The sequence below is a fragment of the Rhincodon typus genome, chromosome 17 (assembly GCF_021869965.1).
Source record: "Rhincodon typus isolate 14 chromosome 17, sRhiTyp1.1, whole genome shotgun sequence".
NCBI lineage: Eukaryota > Metazoa > Chordata > Chondrichthyes > Orectolobiformes > Rhincodontidae > Rhincodon > Rhincodon typus.
In genome coordinates this window covers 34290457-34310041 of record NC_063348.1, presented here as the reverse complement: position 1 = coordinate 34310041, position 19585 = coordinate 34290457, and the positions used below count along the sequence as shown (strand labels likewise).

At 39.9% G+C, this 19585-nt stretch overlaps 1 protein-coding gene across 4 annotated transcripts in view; it reads right to left on the bottom strand.

Annotated features, from left to right (window-relative positions):
* lrrc56 (leucine rich repeat containing 56) overlaps positions 1 to 19585 on the bottom strand; it is a 131945-nt gene that overhangs the window by 15828 nt on the left and 96532 nt on the right. For all 4 annotated transcript variants that reach the window (XM_048606834.1, XM_048606836.1, XM_048606838.1 and 1 more), the window contains 3 exons: positions 7695 to 7872; positions 7091 to 7273; positions 3501 to 3565 (listed from right to left, as the gene is read on the bottom strand). In XM_048606834.1, the coding sequence (XP_048462791.1) occupies positions 3501 to 3565; positions 7091 to 7273; positions 7695 to 7872 (426 nt within the window). The remainder of the gene's footprint in view (positions 1 to 3500; positions 3566 to 7090; positions 7274 to 7694; positions 7873 to 19585) is intronic.

Genomic DNA, 19585 nt, shown 5'->3' with positions numbered 1-19585 from the left:
TGGCTCAAAGGTAGGGATGCTACTGGTGTGCCTCAAGGTCCTGTTTCTTAGTTTATACACATATAATATATATTTATATACCTGTCAAGTGCTCACCCAAGTATCCCCTAATGAGCATATCATCATCATCACCTATCCCTAGTTCCATTTGGTCTCAGGTATCCCTACTAGATGATAACAATCTACAGTTTATATCAAAAAACCCAAGAATGCGAATGCTGGAAGTCAGAAAGATAAAGCGTGCTGGAAAAGCTCAGCAAATCTAGCAGCATCTGTGGAGAGAAAGCAAAATTAATGTTTCCAGTTCAGTGACCCTTCTTCAGAACTCCAGTTTACTGGTATTTGTACTTCTGAGGTGGTATATCACTTGTATACTTTCATTCCTCTTAATGTCTTCTGACAGAACTGGCTTTTACTCCAGTCTTGGTTCTTGTGTTTCGGGTGCATTATAGTAAGTCACCTTGGATGGTCATTCCTCATTGGTGTCTACAGAAATCAGTGTGAATTTTCAGCATAAGAGGAAGAGCAGAAATTGTGTTTTTATAAAGAACCATGATATGGAAATCAACAATGTGCTGAAAAACCCCGAACTTGTTATAGAGAGTACAGAAAATAGAAAAGAACAGAAGTGAGCAGTGAAATAAAGAAAGACAGATGATTCAGAGTAAGGGGATAGGAAATAGGAAAGCAAGAGAGAAGGGAGGCCGAAACAACACACAAGTTGATTGTGGGCAGCAAAATGTTCCTTCTCGGTATGTGTAAACTGGGCACTGATTTGAGACACTTGGACAACATACACTCTTGAAAATAATTATACTGGTGTAGAATTTGATATTGGTTTTTCATACTAAGGTCTTGAGTAGATTCATAGCTCAGGTTGTGGATGCTGTAGTTGGTTCGCTCGCCGAGCTGGATCGTTGGTTCGCAGGGGTTTCATTACCCTGCTGGGTAACACCATCAGTGCAGCCTCCAATGAAGCGCTGTTGTGTTTTCCCACCTGATACTTAAACTCTGGGGTCTCATTGGAGTTGATTACCTCATTTCCGGTTTTTCTTTGCAGTGATGTATATATAGGGTCTAATTCTACGTGTTTATTGATGGCCTTCCTGGTGGAGAACCAGGCCTCTAGAAATTCTCGTGCTTGTCTCTGTTTGGCCTATCCTAGGATCTGGATGTTGTCCCAATCAAACTAGTGGTTCTCCTTATCCGTGTGAATGGAAACGAGTGAGTATTGGTCGTGTCTTTTTGTTGCTAGTTGGTGTTCGTGTATTCTTGTGACCAGTTTCCTTCCTATCTGTCCAATGTAATGTTTGTCACAGTCCGTGCATGGAATCTTGTATATCATGTTGGTTCTGTCCACAATGGTTAAGGGGTCTTTGCTTCAAGTTAGCAGTTGGTGTAGGGTTGACGTAGATATGTGTGCCACTCTGATGCCCAATGGTCATAGGAGTCTTGTAGTCAGTTTGGATATGTTCTTGATGTACAGTAACGTGACCAGTCTGTCAGGGTGTACTGTATCTTCCTGTTGTTGTCTGTGTGATAGGACTGTCCGACCCAGCTGTTCGGGTATCCGTTGTCCTTAAATATTTGGTAGAGGTATTCTTCGTTTTGGCGTAGTTCCGGGTTGCTGCAGTGTGTTGTCGCTCTTTTAAATGGACCCCAGAGTTTAAATATCAGGTGAGAAAATACAACAGCGCTTCATTGGAGGCTGCACTGATGATGTTACCCAGCAGGGTAATGAAACGTCTGCAAACTAACGAACCAACTCGGCAAGCGAACCAACCACAACATGGTTTTTCATACTGGCATGTATCATTTGTTGCCCATCACTAATTGCCCTAGGTGAGCTGCCTCCTTCAGCTACTACAATTCATGTGGTGGAGCTATACCTACAGTGCAGTTAAGGAGGGAGTTACAGGGCTTTGACCCAGCAAGTTAAATATTCCAAGCAAAGTGATGCAACGTGGAGGCAACTCAGTTTTGAACAAAGATTTATATTGGCAGTTCTCAAACTGTAAACTGTGAACCAATCATAAGAGATTGAGGACTTTCGCTACATTTATTCTGATCAGACTCAATGCAACGCAACTATGTAAATATAAATTGGAGATTTCCTTGAACAGCTTTTGGAGCTAGTAGAAATGGTGGGACAGATTTGAGGACTAATGACAGCCTGGTCACTGAGGATGGGATTCTAATTACTGATTTTCATATTTATCATATAGCAACCTATAATATGCAGGCTTTAGTTACGTATTGATGCTGATTTATTGCTAAAACAAAAACATATTCCCACACCCCCCACTTCAACAGTGCAGGAATCCCTCTATAACATTACTGAAATATAAGCTTAGATAATAGACCGAAATTTCTGGTGGCAGCATGAACCCACGACATTCTGACTCAGAGATAAATACACTACCAACTCAGTCAGAGCTAATCCTACATAATTTGGGGTATTGGAGAAGACTTGATCTGTTGGGTTTTTACAGATTTGCATGTCATACTGTTTTCCTATTGTTTATTAATTTTCAGTACATAGTGTGTCTTCCCATGGTAATGCTCACAGTAATCTAAAGGGGTAGAGATATATTGAAAAAAATGGATATTCTATGTAAGAACAAGATCTTATACCAATTATTCTGCTGTTATAGGGAGTTATGTACAGCTTAGCTTGGCCATTGTTAATCGGGATAACAGATTATTGGAGGTAAATTGCTTTAGCGTATTGTGAGATAAATTAAAACTTCAAGCACATTCTGAAGTTGATTCTGAATATTTTCTGCAGCAGTGTTGGCTTCGCTGGATTATACAGGAACTGAGCGACTTTTATTTATATTTTTATTTATGTAAAAATATATTTTTCTCTATATATAAATCAGCAAGTGTGCCAGTCATCACCATGGACTATTTCATGTGTACATGCACAAACATTTTCATATATATGTTTTCTTGATTTCTTTTCTCGAAGGCAGGTTTTTGGTGATTAATCACCAAATGCGCATGATTTTTGTTTGCCATTGATTGGGCAGGGAGGCAAGTCCCAAGCCTATTTGAGTCAGAATGGGGATCAATCCCCATGCTGCAAACATTAATCTGATCAAGACATTACCTGTCTAGCCAACTAAACTACTTGCCACTTCCACACAAGCATACATGCACCCATACACAAAAAGTGAAAGTACCAAGGAATAGATGACTCTACTGATGGAAGAGAGACTGGAGAAAACTGATCTGAAGGACAGATGACAGATTTTAAGAGTGTAAAACTGGAGAAGTAAAGACAACGCTCACAACAGGAGGCTTGCAACTGAGTTGGTGTGTCCAAGCTGCTGTGGAATTCTGAACTTGCTTCAAACAAGCTGACTTGGGTTACAGGTGTACGGTTTTCCAGAATTTTTTTTAATCTAACAGACAGAATCCAAGTATCAGAGATACATAGCACAACGCATGTTGGACTTCATCCAACCACTGCCTATAAAGCAACAGTAAAGCCTTACACCTTGCTTCTTCCTCCGGGCTCGAAGAGCTGTGACAGGATTTCCACAAAAAATGCTGCTGGCACCTGGAAAGAAAATCAAGACACCATTAGGTAAAGCTGTTATTTCTGGATGCACTTGTTTTGTTTTTAAAAAAGGAAACAACTACTTTGGTAGAACTGATGTGTCTCCATGTTTCAATAATCCCATGCTCTTCCCCCTGATGCCCCATAATTTCCTAAAATTTACCAAGATCCCTCCTGAACCTGTCACTTCCCTTGATAGCTTGCTTTAAACATTCCTATCACCACCTCTGGAAATGAGTTAATTCTAAATTATTTACTCACTTTTCCTCTCCTGTGCTTGGGTCCCTGACACTCAAGATTAAGTCAGGAAATCTGCTCATGCCAATATTACTGAGCTCACAGGATCACTGGAACTACATTTCACTAACATGGGGGCAGTGGGAGTCTGTGATTCCAGAAGTGTTTCTTAAGGTACTCCTAAACCTCATTAAGTCAGGGACTTCCCCTCTCCAGCTCCCCCTCAGTCCACTATGCGGAGAGCTTGATCTAAATTGATTTCTGATGCTCGGTGTTGCTCTTGTTGTCTGATGGCCTCACTGTCGTGGTGTACAGTTCATATTATATTCCCAGTTCCCCTTGCAACTGACAGTGACAAGGCAAATAGGATTTCTTTCCTGTGCTTTTGAGCAACCTTCGTAATGATTTTAGGCTTGAAAGATCAGAAATCTTTCATAGCTTTTTGTGAACAAGTCAATATTTAATAAGTTACTCCATACACCATAAACTCCAATGCAAACAAACTGGATTTGGCAGTTTCATTAACATGAAGCACATTTTTAAGAAAAAAAGTCAAGATTTTAGAGTCCATTATTAAGGACAAGATTGCGGAATACTTGGAAGTACAAGTTACAATAGGGCTAAGTCAGCACAGCTTCTTCAAAGGGAGGTCATGCCTGATAAATCTGTTAGAATTCTTTGGAGGAGGTAATGAGCAAGTTAGGCAAAGGAGAGCCAGTGGACATGATCTATTTGGATTTCCAGAAGGCCTCTGACAAGATGCTGCACAGGAGGCTGCTAAATAAGATTAGAGCCCATGGTGTTAGGGGCAAGGTACTGGCATGGATAGGACATTGGCTGACTGGCAAAGGCAGGAGGATAAAGGGATCTTTATCAGGATGGCTAGGCAACTAGTTGAATTCCACATGGGTCAGTGTTGGAACCACAACTATTCACATTATACATTAACAATCTGGACAAAGGAAGTGAAGGAATTGTTGCTAAGTTTGCAGATGACACAAAGATAGTTGGAGGAGCAGGTAGTGTAAGAAAGTATGGAGACAGCAGAAAGCCTTGGACAGGGTAGAAGAGTGAGCAAAATAGTGGCAGATGGAATATGACGTGGGCAGGGATGAGGTTATGCACTTTGGTAGGAAGAATAGATTATTTTCTAAATGAGGATAGGCTTCAAAAATCTGAAGCACAAAGGAACATAGGGGTCCTAGTTCAGGATTCTCTTAAGGTTAACATGCAAGTTCAGTTAGCAGTTAGGAAGACAAATGCAATGTTTCAAAAGGGCGAGAATACAAGAGCGGGGATGTACTGTTGAGGCTGTAGAAGGCTTTGGTCATACGACATTTGGAATATTCTGAGCGGTTTTGGGCCCTGTATCTAAGGAGGATGTCCTAGCATTGAGGGAGTCCAGACAAGGTTGACAAGAATGATGCCAGGGATCATCTGCAAACTAAGAGGCTTGTCATATGAGGAGTGGTTGGGGATTCTGATTTTGTACTCAGTTAAGTTTAGAAGACGAGTGGGGGATCACAATAAAACTTACAGAATATGGACAGACGGAAGAGTGGACATGGAGAAGATGTTTCCACTAGTAGGAGAGACTAAGACCTGACGGCACAACCTCAGAGTGAAGGGATAATCCTTTAGAACTGAATGAGGAGGAATTCCTTCAGCCAGAGGTTAATCTGTGGGACTTATTGCTACAGAAGGCTGTGGAGGCCAAGTCATTGAGTGTATGTAAGACAGAGATAGATGGATTCTTGATTAGTAAGGGGAATCAGAGATAGAGGGAAGGCAGGAGAATGGGGCTGAGATACATATCAGCCATGATTGAATGACTGCATGTGTGTTGGTGTTTGCACTAAGAGGGATGCCTTGAGACATGGGTCACTGTCCCCGAGAGGGCAACTCCCCCCAGAGTTGTGACTATGATGCTAAAGTCTAGTTTTCTTAAAGAAAACAAAGCCCACCCCACCCCACCAAAACAAGCGATAACTTTTGACTTGTGTCCCCTATTCCCAATGACATGTTGTTGTTGCTGCTGTAAGTCACCCCTGAGAAGGGACTATGAGACTTACAGGGTTGATTCTATAAAGGATTACCCCCATTTTGTTAACACAAATGGGAGTTACATTTTCTGCAGATACTAGAAACCTAAAACAACACCTAGGGCTTTAGCGATGCTGACAAAGCAAGCCCTATTTCTATTTGCAAATGATCACAGTGAGTACCATCATGGTCAGCCCCTCTTCTCCAGGACAACTGTCCATCAGCAGACCATTCATGTTCGACACCATCGTTTGGTGGCTGCCACCTAGTTCTTCAGTCTTGATCAGTATTGAAACAAAAAACAGAGTGCTGGAAAACCTCAACAAATCTGGTAGCATGCATGGACAGAGAAAGCAGTGTTCATGGTTTCAGTCCAGTGATCCTTCATCAGAACACTTTGGGCTCTGATGAGAGAGGAAGCAGTGTAGTGGCATAGTGATAATGTCAATGGACTAGTAATCCAGAGCTCCAGGCTAGTGTTCTGGGGGCACGTGTTCAAATCCTATCATGGCAGATGGTGCAATTTGAATTTAACAAAGTGGAAAAAAAATAAGGTTAATGGTTAAAATGAAACGAAGAACTGCAGATCCCAGTAATTTCCCCAGGGTAGAGGAGTTCAAAACCAGGGGACATATTTTTAACGTGGGAGGAGAAATATTTAAAAGGGACCCAACAGGCAACATTTTCACACAGAGGGTGGTTTGTATGTGGAATGAACCGCCAGGGGAAGTGGTAGATGCAGGTTCAGTCATTGCATTTAAAAGACATTTAGACAGGTACATGAATAGGAAAAGTTCAGAGGGATATGGGCCAAATGCAGGTAAATGGGACTAGTTTAGTTTGGGAAATGTAGCATGGATGAGTTGGACTGAAGGGTCTGTTTCCATGCAGTATGACTATATGACTCTAAATGAGTCAAGTTAATTCAGAATTCTATGTAATTGCTGAAGTCAAATTATTTATGATTTTCTCTTTAGTATTTTCACTTTTTTCTTCCAAGAACATTCATTGTTTCACTATCTTAGCAGATATATTCAGAGGGTAAGCGATGATCAGCAGATTATGATTCAAGATGCTCAAAGTGCACTTGTAATATTTTACTTCATAATACCAAATGCAAAAAGAATGAATGCATATGTTCAGAGCATGGAGGCATTTCAGGTCACAACAACTCAGTGATGTTAATGAAATTTATTGCATTACATCAAAAGATACTAATTATCAAAATAGTTGATGTTTCCCTACCATGTGTAAGGTCACTCGCACCATCATAAAGCCTGGTATCAGGACCTCCTGTTTGTAAGATGCCAACAGTAGACCCTGTGGAGAGTCTTCCAGCGCTGTGTGGTCTCTGGGAAGTTGACGCCTTTCGAGATGCACAATTTTGGTGCTTTCGAGAAGCTGGTCTCCCAATGATAATACTATCATCTGAATATTAAGAAAGAAGTTTGCTTTTACAGAATATTATTATTGCTTATGTTAAAAAAAACTCATTTTGTGAGATGAGTGGTCTTTCTGCACATTTCTGTACAATTTTCTAATCAAATGCAATGAATATGATACTCAATATCTAGAGGAGCTAAACTAAAGAGTGAATAGTTACAACTTTGTTAATTTTACTCATATTTGCTCTTCTGTGTACAAACGTTCAGTGTGACTAAGATTTTATGACAAGGTATGAAAATAGCTCTTTCCTGTTAATGAGACAACAAGGCGTAGAGCTGAATGAACACAGCAGGCCAGGCAGCATCATAGGAGGAGGAAGGCTGACGTTTCGGGCCTGTTAATGACCATTTTTCACAGATATTTATGGTGCTTTTAATAATTGTTTATGAGTTATTCCACAGACCTAAATTTTCAAGATCCTCAGCTGAGATGCCATCCTTAATGGCTTCCTTCACAATTAGCCAATCCTTATTGATGGTACAGTTAGACTGAATGCAGGTCTCACTCACAGGAATGTCGTCCAAATATTTCAAGTGTGGGATCAGCTTTTTAACCGTCTCCCTGTAGTTTGAATTTGAATCCTGTAATTAGTGGGGTAGAAAAATGACAACAATTATCACTATTTTAAAATCACGATTAATGGATGTTGTCAAGACACTATAAAATGACATTTTTAATGAGTATTGAAAAATATGACTTTATTACAAAGAACATTACAGTTCTTTGAAGATTAATTTCTGATTGCAAAAGCAAGTTGTTGTTATGGGTCAAAGTGCTGGTAGCATAGTTAAAATGTTTCCAAGTACAATTCAAAAGGTAAAATATAAATTTTAAAAATGATTAGATAAATTAGAATGGGAAGATTGCATACTGTGCTCTATTAAATGAGGGAGCAGTAATCTCCTCAGTGGCGAAAGGACACTGTGCACTTAGCCAGTAGGATCCAGTAAGAACCTGATAGGGAAATTTCTGAAAATTGATCCTATTGCACTGGTCTGCTACAACAGCATAAGAGGTGTGAAGTTTCTCAATTGTTATACTCCATTCCCCAAGTCTGCATAGAGCTAAGCTGAACTTCCTAGACCAATGTGATCTTCTGTTGCTGTTTCAGCAAATTAAGTCTTCTGCTATTGTGCAAGGGCATTGTGAACTACAGACCGAAACTTTCACATTAGAATAAAAGTGAGCTTGCTAGTAATCAAGTTGAAGCAGTAATTTGTTGTTGTATATCCCTCCAATTTTCTTGCTGATTCCTCTGACTAAAACATCATTAGCATCTGCATGGACACAATAGCAAATTGTTCTGACCCTTTTGCATAACAGCACTGATACTATAAACTGCATTTATATAATCCGTTTAACACAATGAATGGCACTTGCCGCTTCACAGAAATATCATCATTCAAAATCTGACACAGAAATAAAAAGCAAGATTAGGGCAATCAAATGAGTTGGTTTTTATTAGTGTCTTCAAAGAGGATAGACAACTTAAGAAGGTTAGAGAGGGAATTCCAGAAATTAGGGCCTGGGCGGCTGAAGGGAGCAATTTGACGCAGAAGATGGAATTGAATTCATCTGCAAGCACTGTTAATATCAGTAGGCAAAATGCAGAGCCCTAAATTATTAAATCCTGTGTACTACCTAAACAAGGTAAGACATGAGTGAAATTGTCCAGGTGAGCCCCTTGAGGTAATTTACAAGAAAAACATATATAGACTCAAACATTAACAGATTGAAAGAGACAAAATCACTGTTGTACAAAGTACTATATTTGTGTTAAGTTGTGTAGAAGATTGACACTGGTGCACCAAAAGTGACCTTGATTTTGTTTAATCCTTCTTTTCCTAATGCTACAGCATGATGCCGCATTGGCAGCCGCAGTTGCAATTGAGGAAGTCTGCTGATATTTTTGCCGGGTTGCCCCGGATGACTTTGATAGGTGTCCTCTGGTGCAGAGGGCTCCAACCTTCTGAGAGTCTTTAGACAGGTTCATGTGCGATCTCCTTGGCCTTTGGCTCCCCAGCAGTGCACCGCTGGAATGACTCAGGCTGACTGGCTACTGCTTTTCCTCCTTGTGACTGTCCAATAGCACCTCCTTCATCCCTAGGGTGGATGTGGCACCTGGAGGTAGATCATATCCCACAGATAAAGGCTCATGCCAGTGATGTGCTCATCAGAGCCTGACTCTCAGCCTAATCTAGATAGACTTTCACTTCAGTGAACAGCCTTTGTGCAGTTACATTTTCATTTTTGGGCGCTATTTTACCATTCACACTAACTCATTTATTTGTATTCATGCAGTAACAATATTTTATACGTTTGAATTAACATTTGGGGTATTTGGATGCACAGGAACAGAATTAGAAGAATTCATCAACATCCTCAATAGTCAACTTTCCAATAGCCTAAAGCCACAACGCACAAGAAAAGCATTAATTTAAATTGGTCTAAGACTGCAGGCAACAAGACAAGTTTTCTTCAATATGACTCACTTCTAGATTCAAAAAGCCCTAAACCTATCTTCCACATACTGATGAGATCATAGCTTAAGCATTTGCTTATGCATAAAGTTGCAAATTCTGAACCAGATAGTTACATTCCTGTTACTGCATTTAAATCTCAATCTCAGATTCATATTTAACAATTTGGCAGTGTTTGTTGTAACACTCAAATGCGACAACTGCACATGCACACTAATCTGAAAACGTGCTTATGCACAGTTCCAGATGCAATACATCATCGAGTAGAATCTACACGTGATATCACATGCAAAAATTACACACTGTGCGGAGAAGAGTGCATGCACTTTTGAAACCAAGATCAGCATTGGAGAGTGAGGTCTTGGGACCCCAGCCACAAGAACATCCATGGCAACTTTCTCCATTTTGCATACCACTGTGCAGCCATCTCTGATCAGTCAGTCCTGCTGTTGGGATATAAAATCCTAAGGATGACGATGGAAGAGATGGACAAGTTTGGGACATTATACCTTGCAGCCAATTCAGTGTGCATGACTATGTCAGGCTATTACTTGACATCTGTGAAACAGCTTTCCCAATTCTGGCACAGGTCCCCAGATACAGGAGAGAAGATCCTTTAAGGGTCGATTGGGTTGGGTGTTACTGGAAAAATACAAATTTATGAATTATGAGAATTGGAAAATGAAAGATTTGGACAATTCCTGAATTGCAAAGGATCTTCCATGTACCATTTTGGAACTCAAAAGTCAAAAGGCTGATTACAAAAAGCCAAGTGACTTTAGGAGAAAAAAAATTTGAGATATTGCTTTAAGGCCTATAATTATCTAGGCAAATAAATCGGATTTTAGAAGTGCCCTTTGCTGAAGGATGCCTACCGACAGTCTCTGAACTTAAGTTACTGAGTCTTCCAGTAAACTGTATAATTCAGTTTGAAGATGTTCTCCAAGGTGGAAATTAGCCAGTCTGTCTCTTCTGAGAAGTGGCAGATAGAAGAAAGCAGTAGAAAGGAAAAAAATCTTTCCCTCTGTTAGAAAAGGAAAAATTTTTTTTTTTTACGGCATAACCAATTTAAAAATGGATTTTGTCTCAATGAAGTATCTTTTAAAAAACAAGGTTTCAGATATTAGGATTCCTAACTGTTTCTCTGAAATCTAGTCCGAGGTTCTTCTGTTAATCTGCTGGTGATCACCTAGGAGCAATGAGAAGTCAACTCTTTCTACCTTTTTCATTAGGATTCTTCATCCACAAGGACAACTTTTCTCATTTTTTTGAAACCATAATAGTCTATAGAGCTGCGTCATGTCCACCTGCCTGTGCATGCATTTGGATAGAGAAGGATATAGTTTAAGTTTGTACAGTATAGCAGTTAATAAGCACTTTTTCTACTTGTTTAAAGAATAAGCCTGTCCTTAGTGAGCAAGTCACTTCTGAGTATTTGAAGAAAGCTGGTGAAAGTCCATTTCGTTCTCAATAGCAGTCATACAGACAAACACGTCAACTATACTGATGTTAAAGGAAGACATTTACACTTTTGGTATGCCTCAGTAGTGGGGTCTGATTTTCAGCGCACTCCTCCTGTCAAAATTCCTGCTGTGTTCAAAATTGATGTTTATGATGATGTCAGGTTAGTTTGTCCAGTCTTGTTCTTGTAACTTGTTGTAAGTTTAATTCATCTAAGTGGTTTGCAAAGCCACCTCAGAAGCAGTTAGGAGTCAATAACATTGCTGTGAGTCTGTAACCACACCATATAAGTCAGTTCTTCATTCCAGATTTTTACTTAATTAACTGCATTTAAATTACAGCAACATGTTAAAAGCAGGTGAAGAGGGGTAAAATGGTTTCCCTCTCCTTTACTTGCAAGGAAGAGGTTTTGAATTTTTTTTTAAGAGAAAGTATTTGACAACTTAGTGTGTACTTCTTATCTGTTTATTCCAGTAAAGAGCTAGCTAGATAGGTTTTCTCAAGTTGAATAAGTAGAGTTAGTGTTATTGTGCTAAAATTCACCCAGGTAAAAAGATTAAAAACATACATCCTGAATTCCATAAATTGAGCACAAACACAGACACTCTAACCAAAAATGTAAATGTGAATTAGAGATGAAAGGTCAACTTTGGCCAAGATAAATAATAACAGACTGATTGTTGTTCCAGAAGCTTTGGGTTTCAGCTAAGGCAGTTTTTATAATTGTTGTTGGTATGCCCCTCTTACTTGACCAATGCTGCTGTACAATCTCTCTGCGGAATTCTCGGTTTAGGAAGAGCAAGAGCATGGTTGGTTACATGTCTGCACTAACTGCCAACAGATGTTCAAAATTTCATTGGATATTCACGAAGGTAGCTTTGATTAGGTGAAGTCTGCTCAGTCATCTTAAGAAAATCAAGGTCTTTGTCCAAGCAAATAACTTCTACATGGTTCATTCTACCATGCATACTGTTACTATGTATTTTTGCTAAGGAAGGAAGGAAACTTTTTATACCTCTCCAGGAGTTTTATTGTCTCTGCTGTGATCTTTATAGACCCTGCTCCTCCATTCCCATGGAGTAGAATGTTGACTACATAGTAATGCAAATTGGCAGCCATTTTATTGTTTCAGTTAATGTCCTTATTTTGATTGAAAACTGCCTGTTTAAAAAGGGCCAATGTCTATCTCTGGTGAATTAAAAATTAATAAAGGCATTAAAAACCCCTTTTTTCAGTTCTAAAGAACTGCAGTATTTTGCTTTTAATTAAAAATTAGGATGACATAAACATGGGCTAGCAGCACAGATCTGGACTAACAATCCACATGTCAGCTGGGGAATTTAAATATACATAATTAAAAGCTGGCATCAGTCATGGTGACCACGAACGACCAGATTGTTGCAAAACCGATCTGGTTCACGAATACTCTTTGGGAAAGGAAATCTGCTGGCTTCAGCTGGTCTGGCATAATCATATATATGACAGCAAAACTCTCCACTGGATGGAGTAACACTTAACACAAAACAGTTCCAGGACATAGCTGCAGGAAGTCCTCAGGGTGGATATTTTTTAATCAGCCTGTTCAGAGATGTTACAACTCACCACTGGTGCAGGTGGGACTTGAACCCAGGCCTCCTGGTCCAGTGGTAGTGATACTACCAGCGTGTCACAAGAACCCTAATTCCTCAGGATAGTGTCGCAGGCGCAATCATGTTCAGTTGCTTCATCAATGACCTTCTCTCCATCATAAGGGAGAATGATTGTACAATGTTCAGCACCACTTGCAAGTCCTCAGACACTGGAGCAATCCATGTCCATCTGCAGTAACACCCGGATAACATTCAGGCTTGGCCCGATAAAGTGATAATAACACACATACTACACAAAATTTATAACCATCAACCAAGGAATTAACCATCTCCCACAAGATAGAAGCCCACCATTTCTCCATGACAGTCACTGGCATTACCATCACCGAATTCCCTATCAACATCTTTCAAATGGTCTCTGTGTACGACTATATGCTGCCCTTGAAGTGGCTACGTTTGATGGGGGGGCGTGGGAAGAGACTGTCACTTATCTCCTTTTGGAATGTACCGTTGCAAAAGGAGGTTCTTCGAGCTTCATCATGAGCAGCTCTGTGACACAGGACTCTGTTCCCTATGGTCTATTCTCGGGACACACACCAAGACAAATATCAATTGTGCTTGGAAGACCATCAACTCAGTTAAAGACATTCTTTAGTCTGCCCAAAACCTGTTGGTCTTCCAGAACAAGGAGTGACCTTAATCAAGTGTTACAGACTGGCACATTCCAAAATCCAGGACTACATGCTGAGAGATGCGCTAAAGCTTGGGGCAGCTGCCACCAAGGCGAAGTGGGCAAAGACAACCATATAGGGTCTTCCTGCCAAAGTACAACGATGGTCCATTCAATTTTTACACCCTCTTGATGCCTCAAAGCGAACATAAATAGTTACCATCATAAGTAGAAAATGCCTTTGTTTTTGCAATTGTAGAGAAGCGCTCAGAAATGTCAAAATTCCAATGTTTGGATTTTTTGCTCTGCAACGACTGTACAGATATGATTTAGTACCTTTGTGTATATTGAGAAATGATTTTTATGAATAAAGTATATTTTTGAAATTAAAAGTAATTAATTATAAACTGAACTAGACCAGCCACAAAAATTTTGTAGCTGCAAGGGCAATAGAAATCACATAAATGTCTATAGTGTGGAAGCAGGCCATTCAGCCACTTGAATCCTAATCAACACTCTGAAATGCATCCCACCCAGACTCAGCCCCCACATGCCCATCCTATCCCTCTAACCCTACATTTCACATGGCCAACCCACCTAGCCTGCACATCCCTGAGCACTACAGGTAACTTAGCATGGCCAATCCACCCAACCTATATATCTTCCGACTGTGGGTGGAAACCTGAGCACCTGGAGGAAACCCACACAGACATGGGGAGAACGTGCAAACTCCACACAGTCGCCCAAGGATGGAATCAAACCTGGGTCTCTAGAGTTGTCAGCCAGCAGTGCTTCCCGAGAGCAGGTCAGAGGCTGGGAAATTTGAATTGAGTAACTCACAGCATGACTCCCCAACTACTATCAGTCTGTCCCAGATGGATGGAATAATCACCTCTTGCCAGGATAAGTGCAGTTCCAACAAGAAATTTCACACCATACAGGGCATAGCAGCTTTGGCTGGAACCCAACCCCACTCCTTCAACATTCAGTCCCTCCACCACTGCTAATGACAGCAATATGTACCATCTACAAAATGTACTGCAGTAACTCAAGGCTTCTTTGACAGCATCTTTCAAACTTGAGATGCCTATCACCCAGAAAGACACAAGCAGCCAGTGCATGAGAACACCAACACCCACAAGTTCCTCATCAAGCCATGCACCGACACAAGTTGAATGCTGTTGAACCAAAGATCCTGGAACATCTTTCCTAAAAAAAAACACTGGTTGTACTGACCTGCCATGGACTGCAGTAGGTAGCTCACTGTTAGTTTTTCAAGGATGATTATGGATGGGTCACAAATGCTGGCCTTGCCAATGATATCCACATCCCTTGAAAATAATTTTAAATATGAATGCACCTGAAAACTGCAGGTGTCATAAGGCCAATACAAAAAATGATAATCTGTATGGATTGTAACAGTTCAAAACCTCATCATTATTATTCTCAGGAGAAATTAGTAATGGGCAATAAAGACTGGCCTGACCAGCGACTCCCAGAACCCATGAGTGCGTAAAATAATACCGATGAGATTTTGAAGTCGTGTCTCTAGATCACTGGTCCAGTTCTTTGGATTACTGGATCATTAACACAACCAAAATCTAAACCAGAGTTCAGCCACTGATCTTAATAATTATTTTCTCTCTTTAAACTATTGCCAGAGCTGATTATTTCTAGAATTTTCAGTATTTATACATTACCACTATGCTAACATTCTATTGCCAGCTTAGTCTTCAACATTTAGAAACAAAGGCAATTTTTTATATTTTCTTGGCTCAGCTCTTTGCCGATGTTTACTTGTATCATCACTTTTTACTTCCTTTCTAAATGAATCGACATAGAATTGTTATTCATGTGAAGGCTTGTACTATGTCAGTGACTGACCTTTTCTGAGTCATTAATCTGATCAGCCTGATAGTCTTGGCTTTTATTGCCAGATGTAATAAGAGGAAAGGGTTTTATTGTTCACAGGGGAATAGCTAGGTCATTGATCCTCACTTGGTATGCATTGTGCAGCAAAACATCTTGATTATTATATAACTAAATACATAAATTATTAGTTTCTATACCAAGTTAATTCATTTATTAATATAGTCAATATTATTTCACATTTTAAATTAATTTAAACCGGCTAAATTTATTAATTTAAAGAATTAAAAACAACTAAATGAATTAGTTACCTTAAACTCGAGCAAATTAAATGTATGCATGTAAGGAACCATAGTTCACTAAGGGCTACAGGACTAATCTCTCTGCAGTAGAGACACAAAATTGATTGTGTGTGGCATGAGGGTAAGTATTCCACAAGCATGGAGTAAAGTCAGGACACAGGCCTCCATGAAGCACCACAGTTGATATGGATTGAACTTGCACTGATGACTAAATTAAATGTAAAAAACTAGGCTAAATCCACTTGAATAAAAAGATACAAAAACGTATAAGACACCATGAGGCTTTGAGGTGCAGTGGAGGCCTGGGTTCAAGTCCCACCTGCTCCAGAATTGGCGCAACATCATCTCTGAAAAGGTTAATGAGAAAATATCCACATATTTCAAAAGCATATAATAAAACATTGTGCAGTGTGCAGTGTGGCAGTAGTATCCTAACTCTAAGCCAGAAGGTTCAGGTTTAAGTCCCACCAGTCCTGGAGGTGTATAGTTGCCTGCCTGAACATGTTGATTAAAATAACTAAAAACAGAGACAATTGCACAGTTAGCATTTAATCACTATTTAGGTGCAAATGGTCTTGTGGCTCAATGGTAGTGTCCCTATTAGTGTTCCCTCTAAACTGCACAGCTACCCAGAGGGTCCGCACACACTATTGGCATGCCTATACCATTCTCAGCACTGACTTCCGGTTTTGAAAATTGTTGCCACATACGTACTTCAGAAGCCCATTGAAACAAAACAAAACTTAAGAGGAAATGTAGATCCCTGCTTCTGGGCCAGAAAACCTGGGCTCAAATCCACCAGCTCCAGAGATGTGTCAGAATATTTATGGACAGGTTGACTAAGAAAATCTACTTGGATGTGCAATTTAGGTGTAATTGTAGTGTCCCTAGCTCTGAGCCAGGAGGTCTGGGTTCAAGTCCCACCTGCTCCAGAGATGTGTCGTAGCATATCTGAACAGAATGATTAAAAATATATACAAAGTTGTTTCTTACAAGCAACTTATATGTATCTCAAATTATTAAACGGCATATTTAAAAGGAGCAGTGGTAGTGTTCCCTACCTGTCAGACAGAATTAGTAGGAACTGCAGATGCTGGAGAATCTGCGATAACAAAGTGTAGAGCTGGATGAACACAGCAGGCCAAGCAGCATCAGAGGAGCAGGAAAGCTGATTTTTGGGCCGAGACCCTTCTTCAGAAACTTTCCTGCTCCTCTGATGCTGCTTGGCCTGCTGTGTTCTGTCAGACAGAATGTCTGGGTTCATGTTCCACCTGCCCTATACATATGTTGTAGTACATATATCCATAATGAGACACTTACCGAATCTGTGATGCAGATGACATATGCGTATAATGTTTCAGTTTGACTCTAGTATCACCTATCACCAACTGGCTATCTATAATAGAATCAGAGCAGGTGTGCTGTATCTGCAGTATGTGCATGTTTGTTGGGTACAAGTTTGCACCATTGTTGGATGACCTTACCGAATGGCAGAACAGACTCATGGGCCCATGTCTATTCCTATTGCAGCACAGCACTAGATTATATAACTCACCAGCAGGAGATTGATAATATTGTGTACAGAAGCTGAACAGTAAGATGTACCATAGGACTAAATCAGTGGTAGCTCTCTCAATTCTAGCTGCAATCTGGAACTTGAGCAGCTAATCTTAGCAACCCAAAATATGAAATAGAAACAGGGGAAGACCACATGGCCTGTCGAGTCAGTTTAATCATGGTTGATCTTGGACTTCAACTCCACATTCCTGCCTGGTCCCTCTATCCCTTGATTTCATGAGTCCAAAAATCTGTATGTTTCAGCCTTAAATGTATTCAGTGATGGCATGTCCACAACACTCTGGAACAGAGAATTCCAACGATTCACAATCCTTTGAGTGAAAAAAATTCTTATTTCAGTTATCCTGAAGCTTTGCCCCTTTGTTCTAAATTCCCCAGCTAGAGTAAACAACATTTCAGCATCTAATCCACCAATCCCCCACATAATTTGGAATGTTTCAGTGAGATCCTTCTCATTCTTCTAAACTTCAGGAAAATATATAGATTTAATTTACTCAACCTCTCACTGTAGGCCAATCCTCTCATTCCAGAGACCAATCTAGTAAACCTTCAATGTCTTGCTGCCAAAATAAGTATATCCTTTCTTAGAAACCAGAATTGTACAGTAATTCAGGTGTAATCTCACCAAAAGCCCTGTAACCACAGCGAGACATTTTTTATTCTTGAAATCCAAACCCCTGTAAATGAACATTTATTTTCCTAATTTCTAGCTTTACCACATCACAACTGTGTTCCAAGATGTCCAAAATATACAAGTTTCATGCCTTTTAAAATGTTTCTGTTTCTCTGTTCTTGGAACCAAAATGAATAATGTCACACTTCTTCCGATTCCTGTCTGTTAACCAGTCCTCTATCTATGCTAATACGTCACCCTAACTCCCCTTATCTTGTGTTTTTTTTTGTGTGTGGGACCTTATCAAAAGCCATTTGGAAATCCAAGTTTATACATGTACTGGATTCCCTTAATCAACCCTGCCAGTTACATCTTTAAAAAAACTCTTAACAAAATTGTCATTAAAGATTTACCTTGAGTGAAATCATGTTGGCTTACTCTAATCAAAGAATGCTTTTCTAGGTGCATTTTAAAGATTTTATTCGCAGATTCCAACACTTTCCAGATAACTGATGTCAGGCTAACTGACTTGTTATTCCCCAACTTTCCTCTGTCCCTTTCTGACTAGTGGTGGCATTCTATTGCAACACTGGAAGCATGCTGATAGCTATTTTTGAGAGGAGATTTTAAACAGGAGCCCTGTCTGTTTGACATTAAGTATAATGAAGGAGAGGATCAATTTTTAGATTCACCCTGGATTATCTGTTGAGTGCAGCTGAACTTGATCAAGATGCTTTCTCTAGCCCTGGTTGAAGGAGACCAGATGGTTTTTCTGATGTCCGACCAGCATTCCTTCCTTGTGAATGGTATACACTTTTGCCCTGGCCCATATCGCTCCAAACCTTTCCTATTCATATATACATCCAAAATGTCTTTTAAACATTGTAATTGTATCTTCATCCACCACTTCATCAGGAAGTTCATTCTACATGCTAACCACCCTCTGCAAAAAATTTTCCATTTGGCTTTTTTAAATCTCTCTCTTCTCACCTTAAAAATGTGTCCCCTGGTCTTGAAATTCCCCATCATAGGGAAAAGACAACTACCATCGACTCTATCTATACCTCTCATTATTTTATAAACTTCTATCAGGTCACCTCTCAACCTCCTATGCTCCAGTGAAAAAAAGTTCCAGTCTATCCAGCCTTTCCTTATAACTCAAACCTTCCATTCCCAGCAACATCTTGGTAAATCTTTTCTGAACCCGCTTCAGCTTGATAATATTCTTCCTATAAACTGGGCAACCAGAACTGGACACAGTATTCCAGAAGAGGTCTTACCAATGCCCTGTACAACCTCAACATAACGTCTCAACTCCTATACTCAAAAGACTAAGCAATGAAGGCAAGCATGCAAACACCTTTTTAACCGTCCTGTCTATGTGATGCAATCTTTAAAGAATTATGTACCTGCATCCCTAGGTCCCTCTGTTCTACACTACAAGACCCTACCATTAATTGTATATAATTGTATAGGTCCCTAAATTCTACACTACTCAAGACCCTACCATTAATTGTATAATCCCATGTTTTGTTTGTTGTACCAAATTAAAATACCTTGCATTTATCCAGAATGAATTCCATCTGACATTTTTTAGCCCATTGGCCCATTTCTTAACTCCATCTGATATAGCAGGAACTGCAGATGCTGGAGAATCCGAGATAACAAGGTGTAGAGCTGGATGAACACAGCAGGCCAAGCAGCATCAGAGCAGGAAGGCTGACGTTTCAGG